The sequence below is a fragment of the Myotis yumanensis genome, unplaced genomic scaffold (genome assembly GCF_028538775.1).
Source record: "Myotis yumanensis isolate MYYU_CA2020_CCGP unplaced genomic scaffold, mMyoYum1.0.hap1 SCAF_3, whole genome shotgun sequence".
NCBI lineage: Eukaryota > Metazoa > Chordata > Mammalia > Chiroptera > Vespertilionidae > Myotis > Myotis yumanensis.
In genome coordinates this window covers 45,986,856-45,999,207 of record NW_027223754.1, presented here as the reverse complement: position 1 = coordinate 45,999,207, position 12,352 = coordinate 45,986,856, and the positions used below count along the sequence as shown (strand labels likewise).

The 12,352-nt window shown below is 37.4% G+C and overlaps 1 protein-coding gene across 3 annotated transcripts in view; it reads left to right on the top strand.

The window, feature by feature from the left end:
• The window catches only part of GPC5 (glypican 5), a 1,289,857-nt gene that overhangs the window by 1,036,829 nt on the left and 240,676 nt on the right, over positions 1 to 12,352 (top strand). For 2 of the 3 annotated variants that reach the window (XM_070408838.1, XM_070408837.1), the window contains exon 8: positions 1,349 to 1,411. The exons of the other annotated variant lie outside the window; for it this stretch is intronic. In XM_070408838.1, the coding sequence (XP_070264939.1) occupies positions 1,349 to 1,411 (63 nt within the window). The remainder of the gene's footprint in view (positions 1 to 1,348; positions 1,412 to 12,352) is intronic. 3 annotated transcript variants of the gene reach the window in all.

The window sequence follows — 12,352 nt, the reverse complement described above, 5'->3', positions numbered from 1 at the left end:
AACTTGTTTTTCATGGAGATTTTAGCTCAAAGACAATGATACCCAGTTATTTAACTACTTTTTATTTATATTAGATAATTGTGAAATAATAAGAATAAGTACATTTAATATGCACTTAGTGTTTTTTTTTTTTTTTTTTTTTTTTTTGCTAATGAAAGAGTTTAGACTTATACATTTGATAGCATCTGAAATAAACAGACATCTAATAAATCATAATGTTAAGGGGAAACCATTTAGGATCTGTCCTCATTCTGCCTTTTGATCAACATCAAAAGGAAAGATTTTAAGCCAAATTTTATCCCCAATTGTAGACTAATTTGAAGTTGTGGCACTATATTTACTGTATCCATTTAGTACTATTTGATAATAAACACAATTTATCATTATCATTCCAGAGATTTTCTCATATTGTCTTTGATAAAACAACTAGAGGCCTGGTGCACAAAATTCATGCACAGGTAGGGTCTCTAGGCCTGGACAGCAATCAGGGCTGATCAGGTTCCCTGCCTCCCCACCTCCCTGCCTCCCTCCTCCTTCCCTCACCACCCGCATGCCATCACTGCACAGTCCCCCCCCCTCCCTGCCTCCCCACCTCATCCTTCCCTCGCTCCCTCAGTGCCCCGCCGCTGGTCACCTACCATGTTCCGTGCCACCCCCTGGTGGTCAGCACACATCATAGCGAGCCATCAAACTCCCATTCTCCTGGTCGAACTTCCAAGGGGACATTTTGCATAATATATATATATATATAATGTTTTTGTTGTAAGTTGCTGAACAATTACTGTGTTTAGCATTGAGTTAGATACAGAGGGTAAATGCTGACATGACATACACATCTCTTGGTCTTTGTCTTTACAATATGGTGGGAAATACAGAATTTTAGGTAGGTGATTATAATACTATGTACTAAGTGAAACTGTAGCATAAATATTCACCTAATCTGTATTTAGTGCATCAGAAAAGGCTGCTTGGAGGAGGGATGCCTATGCTAAAATGTGAACACTAAGCAGGGGTTAGCTAAAGAAATTTAGGGTAATAGCAAGTTATGAAAAGAGGATGGAGATGGGAAAAAGGAGAGAATGTTCTAGAGAGAAAGAAAAGCTTTAGAGAATATTCATTTGAAATACAGCATGATGATACTTCAAAGCAAAGATGTGGAAGAGGATATATCAAGGGATGAGTCTGCAAAGATTAGCAATGTGTGGAAAATGAAGAAGCTGATACAATATATTAGTGAGTTTGGAATTTAACCTGCTGGCAAAGTGGAACCATTGGTGGAAGTGTGGGAGGGCTGGGAAGGGGCGTTAAATAGGTTTGTGGCATAAGGATTACTTTGGCTTTCTTGTAGATAACATTGAAGGACAGTCACAGAGAGCAAGAAGACCAGTTGGAAGTAATTGCAGTTATCTGTGTAAGTTATCTTCCTTAACTAATAGAAAAGTTTCATAGATTAAGATGAGAGTTGGGTTGTGAAATATTTAAGAGATATTTAACATCATCACTTGGGGATTTATTGGATGTAGAGTAGAAGAAGTGGTAAAGAATGATGTGGAGGGTCTGACTTAAAGAATTGGAAAGTAGAATGTCCAATTCACTTTAAAAGAAAGATCAGATAGTGCCTGTTGTTGTTGCTATCATAACTTTTAATTTTTTAATTTAATATTTTCTTGAATTTTGTATCCTGTCATGTTCAACTTTTAAAATCTATGTACTTTCCAAGTGGCTTTATAAATTAGCTATAGATGGATCTGCTTTTATCCAACACCAGGACACTGAAGATAAGTCCATTTATACTTTGGGGATGATATTACTGATATATTTGAATATATATCAGATGTCTTTTCAACTTATTTTGATTTCTGGAGGTTCGAATTTTTTTTCTTAGCAGCTGAGCAATTTATGTTAAAGTATTGCTTATGTTTTTTTCTCTAAGTTATAGTTGCTTGTAAGGAGAACACTATTTAGCATGCATCCAGCACCATTCTGTCAGTAAAAGAAGCGATTCCACACTTCATTAATTTTAAACCTTTGCTGTACCTTGGCTCATTTTCCGTCTATAAGCACATACTCGAGTTTACCCAAATATAAAAGTAGCTTCCCCTTTACCCTAAACTCACCTGCAAGCAACTATTTCATGGCCTTACCTCTTTAACAATAATTTTTAAAAATATTTTTATTTCATCTTATTATCCTTTTAATTTAATCTCTTGCAGTAGAACTTCTATCCCAACTACTCAAATGAAATTATAGAGTGTCCCCCAAAAATGTATACACACTTTGAATGATTATAAAGTCAGTGTTAAATTAATATAGAGTTCATTTTCAAAATGTAAAAGAATTTACAGAAATGAATAATTCTTTTTGTCAATGCCTGTTTTCAAACTGATGACAGTTCTGATCCAGGCACTGCTGACAACTCAAAGCAGTGGAATCACAGACATCAAGAATTGTTTTGTTAGGTATTTGAATGCCCTCAATTTGTCAACTGTTGCTAGTTTTGTACCGTAGACTTTATCTTTTATGTATCCCCATAAAAAATCTAGTGGATAAATTTTCTTTGTTCAAAATTTAGTCTGGCTTCACCCATTATTTCAAAACAGTTAAATCTGAGAAGGAGTGAAAATTAAGTGAGTTATCAGTTGGTAAACTGTGTTTACATTTTTGGAGGGACACCCTGTGAATAATTATAAAGGCAGTGTTTGTACTTCAACTGCATTTTCAAACTTCCAGTAGCATTTTTGGGTGATTTTTTTTTGTTCAAAGCTTAGTCTGTCTGAAAAGAAAGAAACATCAGTTGAGCTATCAGCTATTAAAGTGTGTATACTAGTACATGTTTTTGGGACACCTTGTACATTTCTCAGAGATCAGTAATTCAGTTCTAAGTTACAGACTAAATAGCATTTTAACCTCTGTCTTCCACACTATAGCATTTTGAAAATTTTCTAACATGTCTTGAATTTAATGTCTCCCCTTCATTTTCAACACTATGCTTCTTTCACTGTAATACAGTTGTTTGTTCCTCCTAAGAGCAAACTTTTGGAGGACAAGAAATAAATGTTATTATTAGATCTTCCATAGACATAGTTCCTGGAACATTGTAATATTTTAGTGTGTATTTTAAATAATTAAATATTTGAATGTTTTGTCTTAACAAAATATTTAACAAAAAATGCATTAATATACTGTAGCTTAGTGTTATTAGATTTTAAAACTATGCAGACAAGAGAAGAATTTAGTTATTTTATACAGATTAAATTTGTGGGAGAAAAATTCAGAAATCTGTAGATCATGGTGAAAAGGGCAGACTCACTGAAATTTCTTCTATAGCATTTTTCATAATGTAAATACGATTTTCTAAAAATTGTACTTTTAACTATTGTGCTTTTTCATTGCTACTTATATGCACACCTATACTATAACTCAGTTTTGTACAGAGTTCACTTGTATTTTATGGTGGCAGACATTGGAGTAGTTTTATACATAGTTGACCTTTGAGTAACATGGGTTTGAACTGTACAGGTCCACTTAAACCTGTATCTTTTGTAAAAGTAAATACACTGTTTGCCCTTCATATCCTCAGGTTTTACATCTGAGAATTCAACCAACTAGGGATTGAAAACAATATTTTCCATCTGCGGCTGGGAATTCACAATACAGAGGGCTGACTGTCTGCATTATTCTATACCATCTAAAGGCTAATATGCAAATTGTCCCCTCGGGAGTTTGCCTGGGAGACCAGGAGTTCAATTGCTTGCTATGATGTGTGCTGACCACCAGGGGGTGGTATGGAATGAAGGAAGGCCCCGGCCAGCCAGTAACTTCGGAAGGAAGGCCTCAGTTAGCAGCCAGAAGGCCCTGATCAGCCCTGATCCCTGGCCAGGCCTATGGACCCTACCCATGCATGGGTTTTGTGCACCGGGCCTCTAGTTTTATATAAGGGATTTGAATATCCATGGATTTTGATAGCCATGAGGGTCCTGGAACCAATACTCCTTGGATATGGCAACAACTGTAGTAAGTTTTGGGGAGTTCAGAGTTATATGCAAATTCTCAACTGCATGGGGGTCAGCACTATGAACCCTGCATTGTCCACAGTCATCTGTACATCCTCCAGAGCTCAATGCCTTGAAAATATTGATGGCTTGCATTTATTTTACTTTATTTATTATAGTTACTTAAATTATTATTTATTAAAGGAAGTATACATATCTTTATGGAAGTTCTAATTTCTGAGCCATCTTGTGGCTTTTAAAAGACTAATCATCAACAGACATTTAGTAACCTTATTATAAATTCACTCTGATTTGCTCTTTAATTTGTTGGGCTGTGCTTGCTTAAAACTGTGTTGTTTTGTGTTAAAAAGAAGTTGTAAATGTAAACCTACCTTTTGGGTCATTTTCTCAACAAACTGTTCTTATTCCTCATGATGACTAAAGAACTACTAAAGCAATTATTTAGAATCTTGTTTCATCTACACCAGTGTAACCTCTCACATCTACGGATTATAAAGCCCTAACTTCTTGAATACCCAACTTTCTGAGAACAGTAGCTAATCTAATAAAAGAGAAACATGCAAATTGATCATACCTCCACTACACCCACCAGCCACACCCACCAGCCACACCCACCAGCCATGCCCACCAACCAATCAGGAGTGAATATGCAAATTAACCCAACTAAGATAGCAGGTGGCCACAGAACTGGAGTGAGCAGGAGGCTTGGGTTGCCCCTGGCGATGGAGGAAGCCAAGCTTCCTGCCTGCCCTGCCAGCCCTGAGCTCTGCTCAAGGCTACAAAGTTTCAATTATAGGAGATAAATAAATCCCAGATACCTGCTTCCAGTCCTCGGCCGTGGCCAGTCTGAAAATGGCCATCAGCCCCTAACCCAGACTGGCCAAACCGCCACGGGGTAAGGGTTCCCACAGGGGGGGCTTGACCAGCCTGCAAACAGCCATCAGCCCCTCACCGAGGCTGGCCAGGCACCCCAGTGGGACCCCCACCCTGAACCGGGACACCATTCAGGGCAAACTAGCCAGCCCCCACCGGTGCACCAGGCCTCTCTCCTATATAATAAAAGGGTAATATGCAAATTGAGCCTAACAGCAGAACCGCTGGGAATGACTGGTCACTATGATACACACAGACCACCAGGGGGCAGATGCTCAATGCAGGAGCTGCCCCTGGTGGCGCGCTCCCACAGGGGGAGCTCTGCTCAGCCACAAGCCAGGCTGACAGCTGCAAGCACAGCGTTGGTGGCGGGAGCCTCTCCTGCTGCCTCAGCAGTGCTAAGGATGTCCTACTGCAGCTTAGGCCTGCTCCCCACTGGCAAGTGGACATCCCTTGAGGGTTCCTGGGCTGCCAGAAGGATATCTGACTGCCAGCTTAGGCCCCATCCCCCGGGGAGCAGGCCTAAGCCAGTAGGTGAACATCCTCTGAGGGGTCCCAGACTGCAAGAGGGCACAGGCTGGGCTGAGGGACCCCCCCAAGTGCACAAATTTTTGTGCACCGGGCCTCTAGTAGGGCAATAATGAAGCCATCCTGGGATCCTTGTTGTAGGTAGACTATACTTTTTGAACATAGACTATAACAACCAGTTCAAAGGAAGAAATTGGATTAGGAACCTAAGTCACCATCAAAATAAAGTATTAAGAGAATTAGCTGTGTCTCTAAGACCACACTCAGGATTGGTGATTCATTAACAATACACACAAGGCTCAGGCATATTGATACCTATTGTTTCAGATATTTTCTCCAAGAGAAATAAAGTAAAATCAGTAAAGGGAAAATGTGCATGGAGCATAGTATTGAGAAAATCAGGTGCAGGTTTCAAGAGTGCTCTCTCACTGGCTTTCTACAAGACACTCTTAATTCTACCAACAGGGAGTGACAACACAGACAGAATGCTCTCTGGAAGGACATTCACCTGATTCTATGTACATAATGCCTATGACTGAGTTCAGTCACCGAACTCCAGATCCTCAGAAAGTGAGCAGCTGCCTACCATATAGCTCCCTTTTTTATTTTCCATAAACCATCTAGATAAACTGAATAACATAATTTGAGATCCCAAGTCTAAGAACTCAATTCCCAAGAGCGGGCAAAGGGCCAGTCGGCAAACAAGCCCTGCTTGGGAATGCAGAGCATTTGAGCAACTCAGGTCTGTTGAGCCACCTCTCATACACAACACCTTTTTCCTTATTCTAAAGTCTAAAAGAATGTCTTTCTTCTTAGCAGGAGCCTACTATTCCCAAGTCCCAGTATCCTTTCCCTCCCTTGGAGCCTTCTAATGAAACTTTCATAGTTTTTTAAATTAATTAATTAATTTATTTATTTATTGTTCATCCTAAACTGAGGATATTTTTCCATTGATTTTTTTTCTTTATTGATTAAGGTATTACATATGTGTCCTTATGCCCCCATTGCCCCCCCAACCCCCACTCATGCTCTCACGTCCCTGGTGTCTGTGTCCATTGGTTAGGCTTATATGCATGCATACAAGTCCTTTGGTTGATCTCTGCCCCTTACCCTCACCCTCCCCTACCTTCCCTCTGAAGTTGGACAGTCTGATTGATGCTTCTGTGACTCTGAATCTGTTTTTGCTCATCAGTTTATGTTGTTTCTTATATTCCACAAATGAGTGAGATCATGTGGTATTTATCTTTCTCTGAATGGCTTATTTTGCTTAGTATAATGCTCTTCATTCCATCCATGCTGTTGCAAATGGTAAGAATTCCTTCTTTTTTACTGCAGCATAGTATTCCATTGTGTAGATGTAGCACAGGTTTGTAATCCACTCATCTGCTGATGGGCACTTAGGCTGTTTTGAAATCTTAGCTATGGTAAATTGTGCTGCTATGAACATAGGGGTGCATATATCCTTTCTGATAGGTATTTCTCGTTTCTTGGGATATATTCCTAGAAGTGGGATCACTGGGTCAAATGGAAGTTTCATTTTTAGTTTTCTGAGGAAACTCCATACTGTTCTCCACAGTGGCTGCACCAGTCTGCATTCCCACCAGCAGTGCACAAGTGTTCCTTTTTCTCCTCATCCTCGTCAGCACTTGTCATTTGTTCTGACAGGTGTGAGATGGTATCTCATTGTTGTTTTGATTTGCATCTCCCAGATGATTAGTGACTTTGAGCATGTTTTCATATGTCTCTTGGCCTTCCTTATGTCCTTTTTCGAAAAGTATCTATTTAGGCCCGTTGCCCATTTTTTCATTGGCTTGTTTATCTTCCTTTTGTTAAGTTGTATGAGTTCCCTGTAAATGTTGGAGATTAAACCCTTATCTGTGATAACATTGGCAAATATGTTCTCCCATGCAGTGGGCTTTCTTGTTGCTTTGTTGATGGTTTCTTTTGCTGTGCAAAAGCTTTTTATTTTGATGTAGTCCCATTTGTTTATTTTCTCTTTAGTTTCCATTGCCCTAGGAGCTGTATCGGTGAAGATATTGCTTTGGCATATGTCTGAGATTTTGCTGCCTGTGGATTCCTCTAATATTTTTATGGTTTCCCATCTTACGTTTAAGTCCTTTATCCATTTTGAGTTCATTTTTTGTATGGTGTAAGTTGGTGGTCTAGTTTTATTTTTTTGCATGTATCTGTCCAATTTTTCCAACACCATTTATTGACGAGACTCTCTTGACTCCATTGTATGTTCATGCCTCCTTTGTCAAATATTAATTGAGCATAGTGGTTTGGGTCAATTTCTGGGTTCTCTATTCTATTCCATTGGTCTATATGTCTGTTCTTGTGCCAGTACCAGGTAGTTTTGAGAACAATGGCTTTGTAATACAGCTTGATATCTAGTATTGAGATCCCTCCTACTTTGTTCTTCTTTCTCAGGGTGGCTGCAGCTATTAAGGGTCTTTTTTTTATTCCAGATGAATTTTTGGAGAGTTCGCTCTAGGTCTGTGAAATATGCTGTTGGTATTTTAATGGGGAATGCATTGAATCTACAGATTGCTTTGAGTAGTCTAGACATTTAAATGATGTTGGTGCTACTAATCCATGAACACAGTATGTTATTCCATCTGTTTATGTCTTCCTCTATCTCTTATTTCAGTGTCCTGTAGTTTTTGAGTACAGGTCTTTTACCTCTGTAGTTAAGTTTATTCCTAGGTGTCTTAATTTTTTTGGTGCAATGGTAAATAGCTCTCAAAATTTTATTCTGTTTTGCTTTGCTATACTTTCAAAGACATTTAGTAAAACTAGGTTATACAACTTAGAAATGAAAATTCTATAGAGAACATCTAGATTATGTTGTGCTGAAGTATCAAATGTTTTAACAAATTGCACCTAGGAGGCACAACACAACCTGCCTATGCGAGCTCTAGGCCTATCAAGGGCTGGAGGTTCTTCTTTCATGGCTTTTTGATTTAGGGTAAAGCTAGACTACTTAAACAAGGAGACTCAACATTAAATCATTTTCATAAAGAAGAAGTATATGTTTCTCTTACATTATAATCTGAAGTGAGCAGTTACTGTAAGTCTGTTGGTCATACTTAACTTTATAGGAGAATGGGAAATAGTGTAGTCATCTGCTCAAAAAGAGGAGAAAGGATTTTAATAATGAACCTACATGAATTTACTTCATGTAGTGGATAAGTGAATAAATTTCATATTAACTAAAAAAAATCTTAAAACAACTTTAACATATTGTTTTTTTTCTACTGTAAGTTAGCGACAAAATGGTAATACTGAAATTTACTTTGAAGTCAACATTTAAATTTTTTTTCCTTTATGGATAATAAAATCCATTATAAACTGATGAACAAAAATAGTTACAGAGGCAGAGCAGCATCGAACAGACTGTCAAACTACAGCGGGAAGGCCGGGGAGGGTTGGGGGTATGGGGTAAGAGATCAACCGAAGCATATAAGCATAACCAATGGACACAAGATGCTGCGGGTAGGGGAGGCCGGGGGAAGGTCAAGGGGTGGGGGAGGAGACATATGTAATACTCTTTGTAATACTTTAAGCAATAAAACAAAATTTAAAAAAATAAAAATAAATTTTGGTTAAAAATAAAAAGTACCTCTGCATTTCCAGGAAATGTATTTAGGGAGTTCTATGTGAAAAGTTATAATTATTTCAGAAATAGATATCTATTTAAATGTACATGTGATTTATCACAATGTGTACAGTAGTCCCCCTTATTCGCAGTTTTGTTTTCTGCAGACTAGGTTACCCATGGTCAATGGCAGTCCCAAAATATTAAATGGAAAATTCCAGAAATAAGGAATTTATGTTTTAAATTGAATGCTGTTCTGAGTAATATGATGAAATCTCATGTGTCCCAATCTGTCCCACCCAGAACATGAATCATCTCTTTGGCCAACATATCCACAAGTGTATATACAGCCTGCCCATTAGTCACTCAATAACTGTCATGGTTATCAGGTGGACTGTCACAGTATTGCAGTGCTAGTGTTCAAGTAACCCTTATCTTACTACTAATGGTCCCAAAATATAATAATAGTGATTCTGGTAATCTGGGTATGCCAAAGAGAAGCCAGACATTGCATGTATGTACAAGAAAAAAAGCTTAGTATGTATAGGTTTTAGTACTATCCACATTTTCAGGCATCCAGTGGGGTGTTTGGAACATATCCCCCTAGATGAGGAAAGACACAGTATTTTAAAATTAAAAATATACATTAAATGCCCTAACCAGTTTGGCTCAGTGGATAGAGCATTGGCCTGCGGACTCAAGGGTCCCCGGTTCGATTCTGGTCAAGGGCATGTACCTTGGTTGCAGGCACATCCCCAGTAGGGGGTGTGCAGGAGGCAGCTGATTGATGTTTCTCTCTCATCAATGTTTCTAACTCTCTATCCCTCTCCCTTCCTCTCTGTAAAAAATCAATAAAATATATTTTTTAAAATATATATATATACATTAAAATATAAGACTACACAAATTAAATAAGGCACGTAGCACAGTCTATAAGCAACCTTTGTGAATTAGCACAGCCACGTGTCTTTTAAGAACTAAACTCTCATACCTTGCCTTACCTGTGTATCTAGAATTCTCTAATTTATATATTTTCTCCTTTAGATTTACTCTTTTTAAAGTAGCACATGGAAGCAAACACACTGATATTGTGCATTGTATAGAATCATTTTATCCTTACTTACTCTTGTACCAATTTTGCTAAATTGAAGAAGGGAGTGGAAATAACCTTTTTTATTTCAATCAAAAAATCACCCTTTAATGAGCATTTGTAGCATGTGTTAAAAGTTCAGTATGCTATTGAATACCATGTGTTTCTATTTTATAGTCATTTTCAGTATTTCACATATACACAGTTTTTTAGAATTTGCAAATAACTCTCTTTTCTCATCAACATACACGGTTTTCTATTATCTAGAAAGTGTAGCCGTAAGTGCATTTGTGGAATCTTACTGATTCTTCATTAAGGAGTTTCAGTGCAATTTGGGCAGAAAGTGTTCTGTTGCTTTCAGCAGTCACTGAATGTCGATCAGAACCCTGGGTCCCATTACATTTCCCAGACGGATCACTGAATTATTGAACACACATAAAATGCTATGCAACCATTTTTTTTTTTTTTTTTGGTTAATCCTCACCAAGGATATTTTTTCCATTGCTTTTCAGAGAGAGACAGTGGACATGAAGGAAGGAGGGGGAGAGAGAGAAACATCAATGTGATAGAGACACATGCATTGTCTGCCTCCCACATGTGCCCCAGCTGGGGGCAGGGAGTTAACCTGCAACCGAGGTAGGTGCCCTTGACCTGGAATCTAACTCGAGATCCTTCAGTGAGCCTGTGGACACCATAACCACTGAACAACACCGGCCAGGGCAATGCTGTGCAACCTTGATTAGAGAATTGTTAATCAACACACGGTGGTATTTTGGTCAAAAACCAATGAAAAATCTGACTGAAGTATCTGATTAAGGGACAATTAAATTAAGAGTTTAAAACAATAGAAAGGGAAATCAAATATACTGAATTATTTGCTTTTTTCTCGACAAGAAGTATTCTAATAATCATTAATCCTACAATACTACCAGATTTATACTTTTTAAAAATGATGATGTGGTTGATAAAAAGCATAATTATCTCCCAGAAAACACTCTGCTTGTCACTATGGCTTATTTACAAATACTATGCTTGTCACTGTGGCTTACCTAAAACACCATTGTTTCAGCTCTAGTCCTGAATTTTAGTGTGTGTGTTTTTTCCCCTAAAATAAATTATGTATGATGTTTTAGGGAGGCTTTAAAGTTCAATCAGTTTTGGCAAAGTGTAGTGTTTGCAAATAGTTAAATTAAAATTCTGTCTATAATTTATTTCTTTGAAACCTTAGTGCATCAGAGAGATGAAAAATAAATGAACAGCTGTATCCACTAGTTTTGCAAAATATACTATCAGGACATCAAGGGGGGAAACGTTGGCTTTGATTTTTTAAAAGAAAGCATGAAACGACTGGGGGAAAAAAGAAAAAAATATTAGCCCTTTAATCAGTAATATAAAAGAACCAGAGCATCAGGTAATACTATCTGACGTTAGTATTTTATTTTAGAGTAAATGTAAGGGGTTGGGGGAATATAGACTTTTGAATTCACATATATTAAAAAAATTAATTGTATTTTTATGAAGTTACTTTTAAAAAGCATTGAACTTCTTAGTAATTTAATCTGGAGATCTAAGTCAGATCAAGTCATTGCTCCTTCCTTCCACTTTTAGATTGCTTATAGATGGAAAGAGAATGCTTTCTCTTGCAAAGAGCTCCTGTCTACATTTTCTTTTCCATAGCATTCAGAGAGGATGATAGTTTTATTAACTATAAGGAGCTGGGATGCAAATGTTGAATATTTAATGCTACACTTGATGTTTACCTGGAGGGCTTTTTTTCTTTGTTTTGGATTTTCCTTTGTTTGGGTTTTGCTTTCCTTGGGAATAGCATGACTGTTATCTTGACTGTGAAGAAATATTAAGTTCAATAGTATGGTACAATCTGAATTTCATTTTAAAAATATTTCATTAGCTGTTAACTCACTTTCGTGTTGCTCACAAGGTCAAGATTTTGGTTTATATGAAACTGAGTTTCCTTATAACATTGTTACTATTTTTTTAAATTTATGTCAAATCTTAAGAAAAATTATTTTTTAATTACTGCCATGTTAGACAAGTATTAGACTTTGTAGTTGTATTTAATGTTCTGAAACTTCTAAACGTTTTGGTGTCCATACCTGGATGCTTGAATGGAACCACAAAATAATGTAATTAGATAAAGAGAGAAATTTGGTGATTTATATTTTTGTCTTTTGAAAATTTTTTCATGAGAATAAATGTGAGACTCTCCGATTTTACCCTACTATTCTCTAA